The sequence below is a fragment of the Mesitornis unicolor genome, unplaced genomic scaffold (assembly GCF_000695765.1).
Source record: "Mesitornis unicolor isolate BGI_N332 unplaced genomic scaffold, ASM69576v1 scaffold17899, whole genome shotgun sequence".
NCBI lineage: Eukaryota > Metazoa > Chordata > Aves > Mesitornithiformes > Mesitornithidae > Mesitornis > Mesitornis unicolor.
In genome coordinates this window covers 131,168-150,142 of record NW_010208245.1, presented here as the reverse complement: position 1 = coordinate 150,142, position 18,975 = coordinate 131,168, and the positions used below count along the sequence as shown (strand labels likewise).

Below are 18,975 nucleotides of genomic sequence, written 5' to 3'. Positions count from 1 at the left end.
CTGTCCTCAGAAATGAGGCCAAGGCTGGCCAGGCAGTGGACAACACCCTCCCTCCTCAGGCCCAGACCCAGCTCTTACCGAGGGACTCGCAGGCAGAGCAGTGCTTACACAGGCTGCCTTCAGTTTTCTCTCTGCAGTGTGCTTTACCATTAATCCCCACAAAGTCCTTTATTTTCAAGGGAATGGACAGAGCGGGCACAGCTAATCTACTGCATAGAGTTAAAGATAAATTTTCCATAGTGCAATCCCAGCAACAACAAATACATCTTTATACCACTTTGAAACAATGAATGGTCATTCTGAACCTTTGCAAGCAAGGAGCTCTACAAAGGGAGTGCATAATGGAGGTAGGCTACATCCTGTGGTTCTTTTCACACACTAATGCCTACCAGTTTGAAAGAAAACCGTAGGATTTGGCCTTTAGGTGCTATGCATTTGATTTTGAGTTTGTGATTAGGACTGGGTAGTAAACAATAATTCCTCTTCGTGAAAATCTGCTGCTGATGTTTCTAATATTTTTTTGTTTTGCCAAAATGACAAAGCCCTTTTTTTTCATGAAATAAACATTAAAACAAGGGAGAGCACACGTTCTATGAACAGCCAATAACCAGGAATCACACAAAATGTTAGTGAGACTGCAGGAGTCCCAGGCTCTGAGCAAAACTGTGAATGTGAGTTCTCCATACCTCAGCTGAATGCTCTGGTGTTTAGATAGGCTGTTCCAACACTATACCTTTTTCTCTTCAAAATTTTGACCACAAAAAGCACCTCAGACCTGAAAAGCCTTCCTGATTATATTTTAATCAGGAAAATCAATCAGTTTTAATCAAGCTAAAACAAGTAAAATGTTTTAGTTTCACTGAAAAGTCCCAACTATCTCCATTCACAATGATGCCTTGCTGTAAAGGCTCTGGACAGCAAACACAGCAACCATTTGCTTGCCTCTGGTTGAAAGAGTTACTCCTTTAGCCTTACTTGGACAGGTCTAAGTCTTTATTGCAGAAACTTTTAAACCCCATGCCTGCTAAGATCTCTGTGTCTTTGTGCCTGTGACCCTGATGAGACAAGTAAAGACTATAGGGATCTCTCCACTGATATTTAATGCCTGAGAAGGGCTTGAGGATATAGCCCTAAAAGAACAAGGACCCAAGGTAACAATGGGAAAGCGCCAGCTGCCACATACATCTCCATCACAACTCATTCTCTACTCAACATACTGGAACAAACGATTAAACATCCCATTTATAAACACCTAGATGATAAATACAGCCAAGGAAAAAACAAGGAATGTACTTCTAGCAAGCACAAATCATGTTACCCCAGTCTCATTCCTTTTTTTGGTAGGATATCTGGCATAGCAGGTAATGTGGGAGCAGTATGTGTGATGATGTGATATATCTTGACTTCAGAAGGTCCGACAGTTTCCTGAACAAGCTAATTGAATATGGTGGATGCTAAATCAGCCTCAGGATGCTTCAAAGAGCTGCAATCAACAGATCGCTATCCACCAGGGATGGAAGTTTTAGTGGGTTGCTACCACAGTCCGCTTTTGTCTCTTCAATACTTTAATTAACACCTTCATGATGGAACAGAAAGGAAGTACCTGACTTTTGTCGGTGACACCAAGTTGGGGGCAGTTGCAAGTGCTTTGGAGACCATGATCATAAGTAAACTGAAGAAGTGGCCTCTGTGGAGAAACCAAGCAGATGGCATCCAACAACAGCAAGCACAAAGTGCTATGCTCAGGAAAGAGGCAAAACCAATTAATGCTCAAATACAGAAGTGAGGAATAAGCAGAGGATTGTGCTGCAGACCAGTAACAGAGAGTTAGAGAGCAGCAGAGAGACTGAATCAGTGAAAACAATGAGGCATTCTTATAAAAAAAGGTAAATCTCATCTCATCATGGGGGTAGGTAAGTGAAGCATAATATGCAAAACACGGCTGGTACTTATATCTGCATGACTGAATCCAAAACTGAAGCTTTTGTTTTAGTTTTGGACAGTACACATGTAGACAAATCAGAAAGCAGTGAAATACATATAAAGGTTGGAAAATATGACCTGCAAGAAGCAGTGAGCCTGTTAAGCTGGACTAAAGAGGTCTGAGACACAGGGATTAATGGGCTTCTAGCAGATAAAAGGTAGTTTTGAGGAGGAGAAATTACCACCATGTGTCTTGAAAGGACCAGAAATAATTGGCAGCAAAATCAATTTGGATCATATGTTAATAAAAGCTTTCCAAGTGCAAGGAGAGTGAAATAATGGCCATGCTCTGACAAAGCAAGCACAGGGCGTCTTAAAAATACATGTTAGGGGCAGCCACTGAATAGCCGGTCTTGTCTCAGTGCATGGGGTAAGGACCAGACCACTTCTAGTCGTATGTCCCAGCTTTTTGCTCCTCTGATCAGACCCCAGCAGAAACATCTGTGGTAGTAAACAGAAAGAGTTGCTAGTAGCCATTGCACCCCAACTGAAGTAGCATGAAAGGCTTTGAGTGAGGGGGTGGTTCTGAGCAGTCTCTTCATGCTTTCACCTCATTGCAGAGAGCGCAGTACCAGCATCTGGTAGCAACTGAGCTGAGAGAGACAACTGCCTCCAGTTCAATCCACCCTGCAAGCAGTGCTGGTCACCTGGGTCAGAAAGGCAGAAGATACGTCCAAGGGTATACTCGTGAATCGAAGTGAATGCCTACTTTGACCTGCAGAGTTGGCTTTGAGTTTGAAAGGAAAGAAAGTCTTATGATGGGGACTTTTTCTACTTTCAGCTGCTGAGCTGTGATTTTTTTTTTCTGAAATGTCATTTCATTACCCCTCTTTTAGACCTCTGCAATATGCCCCAGCAGAGAGTGGACATACACACTTAAGCCAGAGCGGCAAGCAGTGGACCGAGTAGGCTGCCTACACAGAGACTGGTGCTGGCTGACAAGACACAATTGGCTCCTCCCTTGGAAATACTAAAGGACATGGGCACACACATTAGAGAGGTGATGACCCTCTTTTTGTGATATACTTCTGCAGCTCTGGCCAGCAGAGCTCACTGAGCAGAGCTCACCCCAGAGAATGCTGATTTTCTCAAGAGAAGAAAGGACCTGCTCTGGGATTGCAACTCCATTAGCCTGCAGTGATCTAAATGCAGTGAATCCTTGGGATGCACCAAAGCCCATCTATTTCAGCTGGCACTGTGGGCATGGAAGTTGTTTTCTCTATTTATATGGGCTCCGGCACCATCCCAGGATCTGCCTACCTATTAGTCTCTGATACAGCTATCCCATATGTTTCTAGGGGTGACAGGAGCTGGGTTTCCACAGTAGCTATACAGATGAGGGAGTTGAACCAGGGGAAGATTAAGAAAGCTGGGAGCAGAAATACCCATGACAGTGCTAACTGAGTAGAATGGGAAGGCTGGGCATGGCCCAAAGGCAGCCCACTGCTTCCAAGGCATGAGTAGCTATCACTGACAAATCCAGGCATCACCAGTGTGCGCAAAGCTAGCAACGAGTCTCTGCCCACGGCTTGTTTTGGCTTCCTTGGGCTTGTTTGAAGGGAATCACTGACCATCATTCTTGAAATCCTCTTGCCAGATTACCATGCAGATCAGTCAAACACCGTTATTTAATTTTTCAGGAGCTGTATTTCCTGTTATTTATTTATTTTTACGTTTGGGATGCCCAGAGTTTCACATAGGCAACGTTTTTAAATTTATGAACACGAAACCAAGAGAAGTAAATAAACTACATTAAGTAGGTAAAACTAAAAAGCCTAGCGTGACTCAATACCCAAACTCCTTTCATTTGTACTAGTGGCAGACTATTTTTCAGGCAGGCAACCTGCAAATCTGAGAATAATAATAATCAATGTGAGAAAATTATACTCAGAGGAAAGGAATATTTTCTAACGTACTATTTTCTAATGATTTAGTTTTATTAGTTAGGGTTATTTAAAATGAATTATTTATTAGTTTTAAATGAATAAAAACATGGTTTAAAATTATGAGTCTAACTCTTCCTAATTGTAAAGAATTTTGTATTTAGATTTTGCTTGGGTTTTTTTTTACCAGATGAAATTTAGTTCTAGAAAAATCAAAGCTATGAGTTTCACCTAAATACAGGATTACAGGACCTTGGGCATTAAAGGGAAGCACGATAACACAATGGGTCTTTGCTAAATCTGTGGCAGGCGTTAAAGATTATCCACAGATACCTTGTTTACAAGCGTTCAGAGTTTAGGTGTGCCAAAACCTGAATTTTCTCATCCTCAGAAAGGTGGCAGTAGTTCAGAGCTCGACTCCCACACATTTAGGTGAAAGCTAAGCTACAGAACTCAATTTTGCTGCTTAGGCCCGTATCTAATAGGCACAAATAAAATTAATAATACATGTGCTTGGCTCTAAAATTCATTTGTACCTATATTTTTCTTGACAGGTAAATGGAAATTGTACGCTGTGAGGTTTTACCAGCAATAAACCACCTACAGTCGGTTAGCTATGCCCCGCTATAGTGAGCAGCGAGGCAGGGTGCGCCTCCAGGCTAGCGAGTGCATTCCACACTGGGCACACTCCAGCAAATGCTTGGACGAGCAGGGAGAACTGCTCTGTGCAATGGTGCGTGCCGTTCTTCACGCTGCTGGGGAAAGATTTTGTGCAAGGAGACAAAATGGGTGCCTTCTGTCTCACTACACCTGCATGTAGAGCGTCACTTCCGACCATACGGCTGGACTTCACTTTGCAGGTAAACGGTGTACGAGTCAGCTCTCAGCTTGCCAAGTAATACCAGCAAGAGGAAGAGTCCCTTCATGCATGCATTTAGATCTAGAGCAATTCATGCACTTGCTAGGGGAAATAAAATCTGCAGCCTTTTGGGTTACTAGACAAATCAGGAGAAATAACAAACTCCTGCTTGAATGATAATGTAGAAGCTGAACGTATCTGTAATATGGATCGAACACATTCATAAATACCAACCTATCTAAGCTGCTCTATAAATATTTTCGATAAATAGGCAGATAGACAGAATGGCATGAAGATTAAAAGCAAAACAAAACAAAACAGTAGACTCGCTCATTTGGTATTCTGGTCTTGACAGGATGGAACAAGTAAACTCCATAATGCCCTTACCAGTAATTGGTGAACTCCTTAATGTGTTTACTCTCTGTTATACCATGAATGCATGCAGACAGATAGGACAATGGTGGTTCAGACTGCCAACTTTCCAGTTCCCTATAACACACACAGGAGGAGGGCAGCTAAAAAAGGAGAGGGCAACATACGGTACGCGGCAGCTACCTCAGGTACCAGCTTTCACACATGCCTAGCAACAGCGCACCTTGCAAACCAATGACCGAGCACAGAAAAACACCCAGGAAAATTAATTCCTCAGCCTTGCAAAGAGTTGACAATGGAAGGCCGAAAAACACAGCACAGTAGCTTGTTGAAACAAGAAAAAAGAAAGAAAATCTGAGGAAGGAGGAGGCGAAGAAACCAGAGGGCTGTCTGGAAAGAGATGAGGCAAGCATGATGTTCTGACAAGTGTCATTATAAACAAATGTTTTCCCCTCAGCGCCAGAATAACCAGAGCCAGCAGCCAGGTTTGCATTACACTAGAAAATGTCTTGGCATGATTGGTGTCCCCTGCTCTGACACCGCTTTTGAAAGGACAGACTGACAGCAGAGTAAAGCAATACTGTGCAGTGGAAGGGGTCAGTCCTGCTGGCTTCTGCTGTAAATGAAAGGGACAAAAAAGCTACTGACCCTGGGGTTCCTCAAAGAGAGACACAGATCCCTCCACCCACTATGTCTTTCTCTATTTCTTCTCAGGCATGTTGCTTACCTTGCACGATCAAGTAAACCTGGGAGGTCTTGGGGTGATGCTGTGTCTGCACTGAACACGTATAGGACCCCTCATCGTAGACATCCACTTTCTGGATCCTCAGGCTGTATTCCAGGGGGTTTCTCTTCTCCAGCTCTACTCGAGGGTCCAGGGACCACTTGTCCTCTCCAGCAAAAATGATGCCAGAACGGTTCAACCAGGCCACCTTGGAGCTTCTGTCTTCTACATAACACCTACAGAGGATGAGAAAGGTAAGGTGGAGATTAATAAACCTCTCCATCATCTCCATTTTGTTACTTCCCTTTAGTACTTTGCTCAGAAACTTCATTGCACACTTCAGCTTTGCCAACAAACCACAGCATCTCCTCACCATCGTTGCCCCATGGCCATGTAATTCACAATTATTTTTTTAAGAGTTTCAGGAACCCTTTGGTTGATGAAACCATGGGATTTGAGGCAGCCATGCCTCTTGGTCTCTCTTCCTTTTGTGTGTGGCCTACACCTGCACCAAAAAAGATTTTGGAAGGCCACAAGAGAACCTGGTCACCAAATCCCTTCTAACTGTGCCAATGGGAAAGGTCAGAAGGAGTTCTCCCCATGCTTCTCCCTCATCTTCAAAAGTTAAGCATACAAGAGAGTTACTTTCCCAGCCCCTGCCCAGGCTGGAACGCAAACGTTCAGGGCTCCAGCTTTGTCAGCTCAGGGGGAGCACAAGAGGAGGGAGCTAGAGTGTATCTCCCATCTTCATCCCTCTGACAAAAAATGTCTTTGTGGAAAGAGGAATTCACTCCTCAGACACCACCCTCTTAACACACACCCTCCCCCAAGCAAGTCTCCAGAGCTATTGCTCCTTCACCTCTCAGAGTTCTGCCTCCTGGCATCCAAATAACCCAGCACCTCTCACCACCACTATTCATGCATGTGTTGTATTTGAGAGAGGATAAAGATTATCGCTTCAAGATAAGACAAATATTTGACAGTAGGCTTTCACAGAGCCCCTTAGCATGGGTCAGACATTTTCCAAGTTCCTCTGTCTGAATGCATTTCATTCATGCTGCGCTACAGCTGCTGTCCCTTGTGATGTGACCCTACCATTATGGCCGGCACCTCTCACCTCCTCCCTTTTGGCATGCCCATGGGTGCTCTCTGAGTTGTTCTGGGGTTATGTGTGCGTGGGAGAAAAGCCAGGCTGCGTGGGCATCAATGGGAGGCACGCCATGCTGCTGGCCAAGCTGGAAGAGCTCTGTCTGATCCAGCAAACATTTGCTTTAGAGAGCTGCCCAACAGAGCCCAGCCAGCACCACTGCAGTCCAGCCAAGGAAGGAGAGCAAGGGTTCGCCCCTCAGGCCAGAGCCCACTGTCCTGACCAGCCAGACACTTGTCCTGAGGTGATCTCTCAGCAGTGAACTGCGTTTTGCTTTCTTAAAAGCTGCTCTTTGTAAAAAAGGAGAGAGACAGGGGAATCCATGAGCAGCCACTGACACGTGGAAACCAGCACCGTGGTGAGATGGTGGTGCCCTAGTTCAGTTGGCCACCCCGGGATGTAATCACCAGTGACAGGAGCTGGAAGCAAGGACCTGAGGATGGGTCTGTGCCCCAAGACTGGGAGCAGTGGCCCTGCAGGGACACCCAGGCTGTCTCCAGAGCCAGCTGCCTGAGGGTCACCGGCCTTCTTGCACACACATTTCTGCATAGAGTTGTAACGGCACTGAGAATTGGGGGTTAGGTCTTTTTCAAAGGTGCTCAAAGCCCCTCTCTGCACATTTTTGATTTGTGAAAATACCGAGGGGGGTGGCGGTGGTGAGAAGCTAAACAGATTAAAGGCCGAAGCTGAAGTCAGTGGGAGCTGAAGTTTCTCAACCACTCCTGAAAATCCCCTGGCACACCTATCAGTGCTGCTGGGGACCAGCAGATCCAGCACTCTGCACCAGCCCTCCCAGATTGCTTTATAGACCTACACCACAGCACTATGTGATACAGCACAGCACCCTGGGGCTCTGCCCCACACCCGGTCATTACACACCTCTGCTTGGAGGTAGCAAAGATGGCCCTGCGATGTCCTCCAGGTCAGCAATAGCTCAATGGCACGGTCAGAGTCACACATCCTAGCACTCCTGAGGGGATACTCACCTAGGGACCCTCCCTCCACTCTGCCAAAGAGAAAACATGTCTCAAAACCTGTCCTACGCCCTCCGAGGTCAGCCCTAGGACAGTGATCAATGTCTACAGGCAGACAACATTGCAAGTACCCCTTAAATAAGTTAGCAGGTTGCTACTGAAATAAAGCCAAGAGTAGAGAGGGAAAGGAGGAAAATGGGAAGCGTAAGTGAAATAGATTTGAACTGCTCTGTTCAGCATACCTGATCCTCTCAAACTGTCAGGAAAAATCAATGTACAAATGTGGAAATTCTAAGTCCTAGCATGCTCTGAACATGCATCCGAGTGGATGATGCATCTCAGTATGTCCGTCTGCACACACGCACCCTCTTAGTCTGTCAGAGATGCCACCCAGCTGTATGGATCACGCTTTAATAAGGATTTATGGTGATGATTTTCACAGTGTAATAAGTGCTAATTCAATACTAATAGAATATTAAATGGCACGTTAGCTGACATTTTAACTGCAATGCAATAGGAGCATGGCATCAGCAAGATATCAAATTGCTCTAATCGTTCACTAATAATCAATAATCAAGTTCACAGAGACAGTCAAACGCTTTTCATTAGGCTTATTGAAAGCATTAACATCGGCATCAGTGAACGCTAATAAATGATTGACGATCCATCCATTTTGCTTCTCCTTACTATTTCAGGTTTAATTTCTTGACATCTGCTGATGCAGCTAATGAGAGGACCAGCTAGTGGTGATGGTTACACCTTGCAGAATCACTGCAGGGACTCAGGAACTATTGATCTTAGCACCAATGCAAACAATAGACACAGAAAGACAAAAAAATCCTGCTGCCATGCCCCTTTAGCCCCTCCTGCCCTCTTATGAATAAACACAGCAAAGTTTAGCACCTGAGGTCTTTTAGCGACTGCACCATTTTTAGCTGCTGCAAATGCGTTTCCAGTTCTTACACAGTGACTAACAACTGCGTAACAGCTAGCCAGGAGAGGATGGTCAGAAACTGGATGTGGAGAAAGAAGTCTGACCATCCTCACACACCTCCCTTGGCTTTGGTTTGCCCACTCAAAAAATGTGGGGCTGAACTGTTTTATTTTTCCCCTTACTGAAAGCATTTGGGCTTATTCCTATGGATAAGTGGGAAAGCGAGCTAAGAAAAGGAGAGGAATGCTCAGGCACCCGCATCTCCTGTCCCGCCAAACACCAAGACGAACAGACGGGCATGTTGCTGAGAGGTGGCATTTGGTCAGAAAGCCCCAGCCCAGGGCTCCTGGGGCACCACCACCTGGGTGGGGGCTGCATGGGGTGAGGAGGAGGAGAAGGAGAAGGCTAGAAAGCCAGGGGCTGACCAGAGGCCTGCCCGTTCTGCCTCAGAGAAAGCAGCTCAGCAGCTATGGCGATGGAGTGGGGGTATTTTATTGCCTTTGGGCCGGGTCTATTCGGGGTAAGTTCAATGGCGTTTGGAAGGGTTGGATGATATTTAGAGCCTACAGTGATGAAGAGGCAGGAAGGAAGCCCTGTAGGATCTGATGAAGCTGCTGTTTAAATGATTACTTCAACATGGCAGGCATTTTACAGCATTTTTGATGATGTATTGGATCGCCTTGAACCCGGGATAATTGTTTGGGTTTTTTTTATTGTTGTTGTAATTCCAAATAAATAAATTCTTTTACAGCAGACCCAAGCCCACAGTTCCCTGCCATAGCCCCACTAGTGAGAAGAAGTGAGCTGCTAGGCTTAAATGAAATATGGTGTGCTGCTTTGCCAGCAAGCCACAGCTCTTACCTCATCTGGGGGGAAAATAAATAAATAGTGTGGTTTCAGACTGCATCTTCTGCCCTCTTTCTCCAAAGCACACTGTGGCGACAGCTCTGTGTCATAATTCCTACACTGCTCTTTAATCATCTTTTCTCTGTTAACCCTTTGATCATCTCCTTTGTAAGACAATCTCTGTGCAGACAGCCAAAACTCGTCGGCCTAATGCGCACGCAATTAAGCACCTGGACCCCCATGCCCCCACTGCACAGGCCAGAGAACACGACTCCCTTTCGCCAGAGGATGCCACAGCCTGCCCTGGATCAGATCTCCCGCCTTCCCCTCGGGTCTGTGATGAGCCCGCTCTAATCTTCTCACTTCACACACGCTCGCAGGATCCAGCTAACAACTTCCCCCGCTGCCCTCTACCCTCGGCAGCAAAATGGCAAGAGGGAAAAGAGAGAGGGATCAAACACAGCTTGTTCGGCACAAAGCAGCGTCAGCTCCCGGCTGCCAGCTCTGAACGTGCAAGACAAATTCTCCGTTGTGTTGCAAAGTATGATCCTGGAAAGCTAATGCGGCAGTTAAACACAATACCACTGCAGCCTTGTGAGGAAAGCTCAAGGGTAACTCACGCTGGTGCTCTTTCATCTTGTCTCCTTGCGCTCTTCAACCCTTCCCTGCACGGCAAACAAGGACTCGAACGCGGTCAGTGTGGGGAACAGTAAGAGCCTGACCCCTCCGTTATGCCCCAGCAAGGATGTGAGCAGCGAAGGCTAGGGACAGACCACTACCATGTCAGCCCTGACCAGGGGAAGAGTCTGGCCAGGCCCTGCAATGTCACTGCAGTGCTGGACCTTTACAGCATTTCAAGAGCAATGGCAGCGCTGCCACTGCAGCAGCCAGCTCCCTTCATCTGCTGTACACCAGAGGAGCACACTGGCAGAGCACATGGGAGCACCCAGTCCAGGGAAGTAACGTAGGAGCTGTTGGCCCTGGGTGGTTCCCACAGCGCAGACCAGGCTCTCCTCAGCAGGAGATGCTACAGAAGACAGCTACAGCTGAACACATCTTCATGTCTGTGAAGACAACAGCAGTGGGAGACTGCATCAACCAAGTGTCTGAAACCTCCTTTCAGCTAAGCACCAAAAGCCTCAGTTCATGAATTGAGGTGCTGCTCAAATCTATCCTTCCTCTCTCTAGTGCCAATGCTCCTCTCTTTCTTCAGCCTGCTCCAGCTGCTGCTCCTCTCCTGATGTGCCACAACCTGCAGCAGGGTCACTGTTTGAGAGCAAGTGCTGTGCCAAAGGAGGATGGATTCCCAACATGTGGCATAAATAGCCCCTGAGCCACCACTGCCAGCATGATAACGCAGGCCCTCAAAGGGATTTAGGAAACTGCTGCTTAAAGACAGAACGGTGCTGGAAAACTGGCAGGAGGGGGAAACAGCCACATCTGTTTAGCTCACGCTTGCTTTCAGCTATATTATGCTGTGACCTTGGTCGTCACACCTGTCTGCAGCTCCCTGGGCATCTCAGCACTCAGATGACAATTTTAGGCCATCTCCCTGTTGGGGCGGCGCAGGGGTGATAGGATGCCTGCACTTCTGCTCATCCTCTTCAATAAATTGCCACTTTGGGAGAGTGAGGCTAGGAGGAGCTCCACAGGTCAGGGAGCCCCGGCCTCCTCTATCACGGCCAGCTGTACCTTACCATCATTTTCAGAGATGTACTTCACAGAATCACAGAATCACAGAATCACAGAACGTTAGGGATTGGAAGGGACCTCAAAAGATCATCTAGTCCAATCCCCCTGCCGGAGCAGGAACACCTAGATGAGGTTGCACAGGAAGGCGTCCAGGCGGGTTTTGAATGTCTCCAGAGAAGGAGACTCCACAACCTCTCTGGGAAGCCTGTTCCAGTGCTCTGTTACCCTCACTGAGAGGAAGTTTCTTCTCAAATTTAAGTGGAACCTCCTGTGTTCCAGTTTGTGTCCATTACCTCTTGTCCTATCATTGTTTGTCACCGAGAAGAGCCTGGCTCCATCCTCGTGACACTCACCCTTTAATATTTATAAACATGAATGAGGTCTCCCCTCAGTCTCCTCTTCTGCAAACTAAAGAGACCCAGCTCCCTCAGCCGCTCCTCATAAGGGAGATGCTCCACTCCCTTGATCATCTTTGTAGCCCTACGCTGGACTCTCTCCAGCAGTTCCCTGTCCTTCTTGAACTGAGGGGCCCAGAACTGGACACAATATTCCAGATGTGGTCGTTCCAGATAGGTCATTCCTACTTAAGCCTAGTGCTTAAGAGAGGTATCCTCCCTCCACTTCATATGGCAGGCTGTTCAAAGTCTTTCTGCTCTGCTGATTAGAAACTTTTTTCTAATTCTAAGTCTAGATTTATTCATGGCTGGTTTATATCCATTCCGACTCACGCCAACACCATCCTTTAGCTTAAATAGCTCTTCTCTCTCCCGGGTGCTTATCTTCCAGTGTGTTCACAGAGAGCAATCATATTCCCTCTCAGCCTTCATTTTGCTGGGCTCAACAAGCCAAACTCTCCTAGTTTCTTCTTGTATGATAGACTCTCCATTGCCCTAAACATCCCAGTAGCCCTTCTCAGCACCTGCTCCAGTCTGAATTCCTCTTTCGTGACCAGAATTTGTACCCAGCTTCCTAGATGAGGACTCCCCAGTGCCTTGTACAGAAATGCTCCTATCTCACTCTCCCATCAACTCTTTTTAATGAAAGCAAAAAGAACTGCAACCAGTGAATATGACTAGCAGTGCAGAACTGCTCATGTGCTGTGAGCATTCTCATCTCTCAGTCCATGTGATACGCGTGGAAAATGAAACCCAAGGGAATTTGCCTAAAATACAGCAGCCTAAAAAGACAGCTAGCTGCATGGGCTCTCACTAGCAGACACACAGCTGGTCTCAGATGGGTTTTCTTTCTGTTAAAATTACTATTTGAGAGTATAGGTTTCTGTTTGTAGGTTAAAAAAAAAAAAGCCCAAACAGAAATCAAGCCCAAAATTATAGTAATTGTTATGCCAGTACTCTCCTGGGGTAGATGTAACTATATCAGAATAAGAGAACTTATACTGGCATGATTTATTGCTTTTCCCATCTTCTGGGGATCAGTATACCTGCATAAACAACTTCAGTCCACATTCACTCAAGCAGAGGTACCTTCTTAATAATATCCATATGAGCTGCTACGAACAATTTTAACTGTATCCCACCCAGACCTCAACACATTTTAAAATGTCACAATACAGAAAAAGCCTCAGACTGAGGCCTACCACCACAGCGCCGGGTTTCCCTATATCCTACCAGATCTAGGAAAAACCCTGAATTTCTTTATAACATAGTCAGGAAACCCCTGGATGATGCTTTGCTCACTCCAAGGTGCGTATCTGGAGTGACTGTTCCCAGTCATAGGGCTCTTGCCAGAGGAGACTCACTCCCCATGTGTGCACGGAGGGACTGAGCTGCTCTCTGGCTGATGCTTGCAGAAATGCCAAATGCTCTGACAGCTTGCATCAGGGTCTCGCACTGAGATCAGCTGGGAGGATGAGACTGTTGAGGAAACTTTCCCTTTCGGGTTAGCCGAGGACTCGTCAGCATCCCTTTTCAGTTCAGCCAGAAAACCGGGCTATCATCTTGATCCAGCCCGATTAGGCGATGTTAATCAGCTATGGATCCCATGGCCTTAGTGAAATGTCCAACCAGGAGCACATACCTCACTCTGCTGTCTGCAGCTTCCCATAGCGTCACAGGGCTCCTGCACCGTCAAAACGGGAAACCAGGGAATAGCAGAGCTAATGCAGAATGGCAATGGGAAACACTGCCAGATGATCTGCCTTCTGGTTGCGCTGCACTTACACTAAGGAACCTGTGCTTTTGACACCACTAAGACAAGGGCTGACATTTTAAAAGTACCTGTAGTCACGTAGAAACTAAAGTTCACAGAAAGACAATAGTAATTAATCACTTATGCGAACTGTATATTGGCTTTTACAACAAATCTGTAAAAGGACCAGAAACCAAACACCTAATGACGACTCTCTGCACCATTAGGACTTTTTTCTGGCTTAAGTGATACACCAAGAGTAGGAATGGAAGCACTAATAGGGCATCCATACAGACTATCATCCCCTTTATTTACCTTCACAAACTTCAGTACCGGAAATTCCCTATTTCTTTTACCCGAACCCCCAGTGTCTTGTAAGTAACTTTCATGTGGTCACCACTAGGTAACTCTAGAAAAGCTACTTTCAAACTTTTCCCTTGCATTTCTTCTAAAATAAATAATTTTTAAAAAGTGCATTTCAGAGATGCAATCTCCTCCTCTGACAGGAGGAGAAGGGAGGGTTTGGCTGGGAAGTCCACGTGACTCTGTATCTGGTAATTATCCAGCCGCAGAGGCAATCTGAAACATTCTGTGCTGTCGCAGAGAATGACAGCACCTGGAGCTCCAGCACCCAGAAAAAAAGAGGAGAGACAATTGGGCAGATGGAGAAAGGCAATGCTACATCATGGGGCAGAGAGGGGGGAGAGAAAAAAGGGGAAGAGGCAGAAGCTGGCAAGAAACATTCAGGGAAGCGGCACAGCTACTGGGGAATAGGATAATGCCACAGATTAGTAATGCAAAGGGCAGCTCTGAAAAAGAGGGGGAAACAGAATGAGGACACGTCAAGGGAGAGCAGGTGCAGAAGAGGGACAGTGAGCACACAAGAGGGAATGGGAGAGCAATGCTAGAGGCTTTTTGTGTGGTTTTGGGTCCCTTCCTCCCACCCCAGTCACAGGCTGAGAACGCAAGAGGTATCACCAGAGCAAGGGGGAGGTTGGCAAATCAACCTCTCACAGCTGAAGAGAGATGCAGCAGTGGAAACAGCACTTTCCAGCTTGCGGATTCCAGTGGTTTGCTCAGGAAAGGGAACTACAAAACTTAAGATTGAAATAATTAAAATTGGAGCTTTGGGGCATCACCTCATGTATTTTGCATAGAGGAGAGGTGAGAAGGAGGTTCACTGACTCTTCCTCTCGCAGTCTCACACGCAGAGGCACGTGCAAGCCTGCAAAACAATCCCTGTGATCGATGCTGTGGTGCCATGGCTCCATTCCAAAAGGTAAGACGCCGTACATGCCGTCCCACGCAACCACCTGACAACGGCAGCATGTGCCCCCGGGGCTGCAGCAAACGAGGGCCATGCCCACAGGACTGGCAGCGTCAGGAAGAGCTGACTGCCAGGTGGCCCAACGCCATGTACCACCTCTGGGAAGGTTTCTGACATGGGAAAACACAGCCAAACAGATAATCACATTAGGGCCAAAGGCTCGTCAGAGACTCATGTTGGCCACCAGCCTCAACTCTTGCTGGGGTAGTGACCGAGCTATTGGCAGTGATCTGCAGTGACAGCACCTCTCCATGGAGGCAGGAGGAACTAAGTGCCCAGATGTCCGCTCCTGAATCTTTGGGGAAGGAGATGGGAATGACAGCAGCAGCGAGAAGGTATCACAAGGTCGGAGCACTGCACCCCATGTTCCAGTGACCACCCTCCCATGATTAGTGACAGATGTTTCAAAGAGAGGTGGAACACCTCCTGAAAGGACAATGTATATCACCATCTACGTAATTTCATGAGCCTTCCAAGCCACAAAATCCTATTAATCTAGCCCCAAACAAATGTAAGTTGGCCTTCTCTCCGAATGACAGCTTGCATTCCACCTTGTAAGTTTGTACTCTGCCTTTCTTATCCCCAGGCATTTCTCACCCCTCTGCCCCCTTTTTCTTTTTTTAAACTCATTAACATCCTCATCTTGGTGGTACTTTCTAGCTGAGAATTTGTCAGTTAACCATTAATTGATACAAGGCTGTGGAAGAATATCAGGTTTAAGTGTTATGGGAAACTGGCAGGTGTCTCCTGTGTTTTGTCCTACATGAAATAGTCCCTTCTAATACCTGAGGAGCATGCTACCTGAGATCCAGGAATGCACTTCCTATTTTGTGGACCCTAACGTCCATTTCATCTTATACTGCTGCTTCTACAAAAGAGAAAAGAGAATATCACATCTGAAGCATTAGCCCTTTTCCTGGGTGGGTGAGAGGGAAGGACCCACACCAAGGCGAAATCAGAATTGAAATCTTTGGAAAGGCAGATCAAAGTGGGAATGGGGACATTACTAGGGAAAATAAGACTTAATTTTCCATTATTCCCTGAGGTCATGAGAGTATTAGAGGTGGCTCAACCAAGTTATCATACCACCTTCCAGCCCTGCCCTCGGGCTGCCAGCAGCTGACTGTGAAGGGTGGCAATTCATGATGAATGAGAAAGTGGGCCCATCCTGCCTGCTCACTCCCAGCTGCTGCATTTCAAGGAAGGACACCTCCTTGATGTGCAAACACTCTAGTTATTATTTACAGCTGACCTTTTTCCTCTCTAGCTCCCGCTGCTGCAGCACCGCTGGTGGAGTCAGGGCTTGTAGAGATTGCAGAGACAATGTGTAGCGAAACATGTTAGCTTCCCTGCCAGTGCCAGAGCTGTCATCAGTGCCACTGTAGATTGAGCTGCACCCATGCAAGCAACAGTGGGAAATATGAAGAAAAAAGCCTAATGTAGACAAAGCCTTTGAGGAGCTTAACCCCTCTTCCCCTTTTCCATCTCTCTTCCACTTGAAAGCAGAGAACATCTTCTGAGCAAGACACACGCTCTCATTTCCATATCTAAAGCCAGTCCCGAAATACCATCGTGAAATAATGCTCTCAGAGAGGAGACCGCGAAGCAGATTCCCTTTGAGAGATTCTGCTGCTTCTTGTTTTAATTCCACCCAAAAACAACTGCCACTGAATACCGAGCGCACCTGGACTGGTGCAGTCAATCCCAGGCACCTTGTTACCAGGATGATATGGGGAAATTGGAAGGAATTCAGAGGCAAGCAACAACAAAATCCATCAAGGGCTGGAAAGGGATCAGCATCTAAGGGAAGCTTAAAAACATTAAATATGTATAACTTGACTAAGAGAGGACTTAAAAGGGACATGTTGACAAGCTATACCTCTTTGAAAGCTGAAAGCACTGAAGGAAGAGAGGAATTATTTAGCAAGATGCATAGGGGTCTAGAAAGGAGTAACAGGTCAGAAAAAGAAGAGAAATAAGTCTGTTCAAACTCGAAGAAAAACTTTTTGACATTTCCAAGTGCTAGTCTGGTGAAGAGTCTCCCAAGGAAAGCAAGGAGGCCCCTACTGTTTCAGACGTTTAAAACAAAGTTGTGCTGAGGACCAGAAGTTGTATAAGCAGTGCGGGGAACAGCTTCATAGTGGCTGCAGGGAGAACAAACTACAATGAACGTGGTTTTATTAATTTTACCACCTATCTGGCAGAGTTCAGCAATATGTCAGGAGAAGACAACTTCTCTCACAAGTTTCTTTCAGACAAAGCAATGTTTTTTAGCTATTTTTACATCACCTACAGCTAAATATTTCTCAGCAAGACTGAAGACCTCTATATACTGTACTGGAGTTAACTGGCACACGTATGGTTTTGTTTTCATAAACTGGATCCTCTAGAAGTCATTGATAGGTTAAAAACGACTGATACAAAGACTAAAAGTGTTACTATTTCCAAAAACCACTGGCATATTGTTATATCTCAAATTCTCTGCGATTAAAGTTGTCAGGCATTTAGAAGTCACAAGTGAAGCCTGACTTTTCAAAGTTCTTAGCACTGAAATTAAGACCAGATTCATCAAACTGCTTTTGGGCCTACCAGCTCCCAGAGTAGTGCACAAGAACCAGATTTTCAAAACAGCATTTGGCACAGTGAGCTCCTTTACCAATATAGCCACTTCTCTTGCTGCCTAAAATGACATACTTCTGAAAATCATTCCCATGGGTGTTTTTAACAATCACAGAACAAAGTGCTGTAAACTTGCATGCTGTATTTATCCTGTGTGTTGAAGAACGCCTCTTAGTGGAAACCACAGCAAAGCTGTTACAGCCAGGCAGTGCTCTCAGCTCTACTTACTAGCCTTACTTTGCTAAATTTTGCCTCTCCCTACTGTCTCATTTGTGTCCACCATCAGGCCGTGCACAAGGAGGCATCTGAAAAAGACTTGCCAGACAGGTAAAGAAGAGAAGCTGCTGGGAGGGAGAACTCCCGAGAGCTTTGATCTCAGCTTACCTTTATCCCCACACCCACAATATGCCTTGCAGAGGAGGACATGTTTATAAATAAATAAATAGCAGAGGAGAGGGGGAAGAGGGGAAAAAAGTAATGTCAAGATATATTTGACAAAGTTTCTGCTGTTGGCATGAAAGCCAGGAGCTGGCTTAAAACCTCATGCTTGGAAACAGAATGGGAGGAAGGTACGATTCATTGAGAAAGGGGGTCAGGACTAATTCGCACAGCTAGATCTCCTTGCCATTCTACTAATCATAATAATATCTTGTGCTGTCTTTCCTCTGAGACCCTTGCAGGACTTGGTCCTGCAAGGCAATTCAGCACCCACTGAACATCAAGCAGTGTTACTGTCAAAGGGGCTGAGCACTGTGGAACTGGAGCTCTTGTGTGTTGCGGAGGAGAAGTATTACTGTGCCTGTTTTACACATACAGAGACACTGGAGAAGGAAAGAAATAGGTTGTGCAAAGCCATACAATGAAACAATTTTGCAGCGGAAATAAAACCTGACAGACCTGACTTGTCTCGTATGAAACTTCGTTTGGCGTGTATTGGTTGAGGGAGGTTAGCGAGAAGGGGGCAGTGACAGCTGCAAAACAGCCTTAACAAACACAGGTGCCACCTCCAGGCTTGCCTATCTTTGCACTACTATGGATATTCTGCTTTCCTTTCTCTCTAATTGGGATCTGTCCAGGGACATGCAACCAGAGCAGAAAGGACTGGCTGAAGCACAAGCTCCTCCTCCCCGTCGTTTGAAGGCAACCAGCTTGTGTCACTTCGCTATATGCTCTGCAGCCTGAACTCCAGCCCAGGCACCAACAGCAGTGCAGGATTAAGCACAGAGACTGCTCCGACTCCTGCACCTTCTGAGCCGAAGTCTTCTGGCACTGGCAAAACAAGCTGCGCAAACTGGCTGCAACACAGAATGTAAACCCTTTTCATTTCCTAACGAAGACAAAGTTGCTTAATCCTACTGGAAGCATTCACACAAGGATATTTTATCTGGATCCACTGACATCCCTGCCTCTTCTCCCAAGAGCCTGCTGTGAAACAAAGCCTCTCCCCTGCACACAGCTTATCTGCAG

General features: G+C 46.3%; 1 protein-coding gene across 1 annotated transcript in view; it reads right to left on the bottom strand.

Moving 5' to 3' along the window:
- Nucleotides 1–5,824: 5,824 nt before the first annotated feature.
- Nucleotides 5,825–18,975, bottom strand: part of LOC104546926 (limbic system-associated membrane protein) — a gene marked incomplete at its 3' end in the record, with an annotated part of 143,758 nt that continues 130,607 nt past the window's right edge. The window contains exon 2 of the mRNA XM_010192436.1: nucleotides 5,825–6,057. Within this exon, the coding sequence (XP_010190738.1) occupies nucleotides 5,825–6,057 (233 nt within the window). The remainder of the gene's footprint in view (nucleotides 6,058–18,975) is intronic.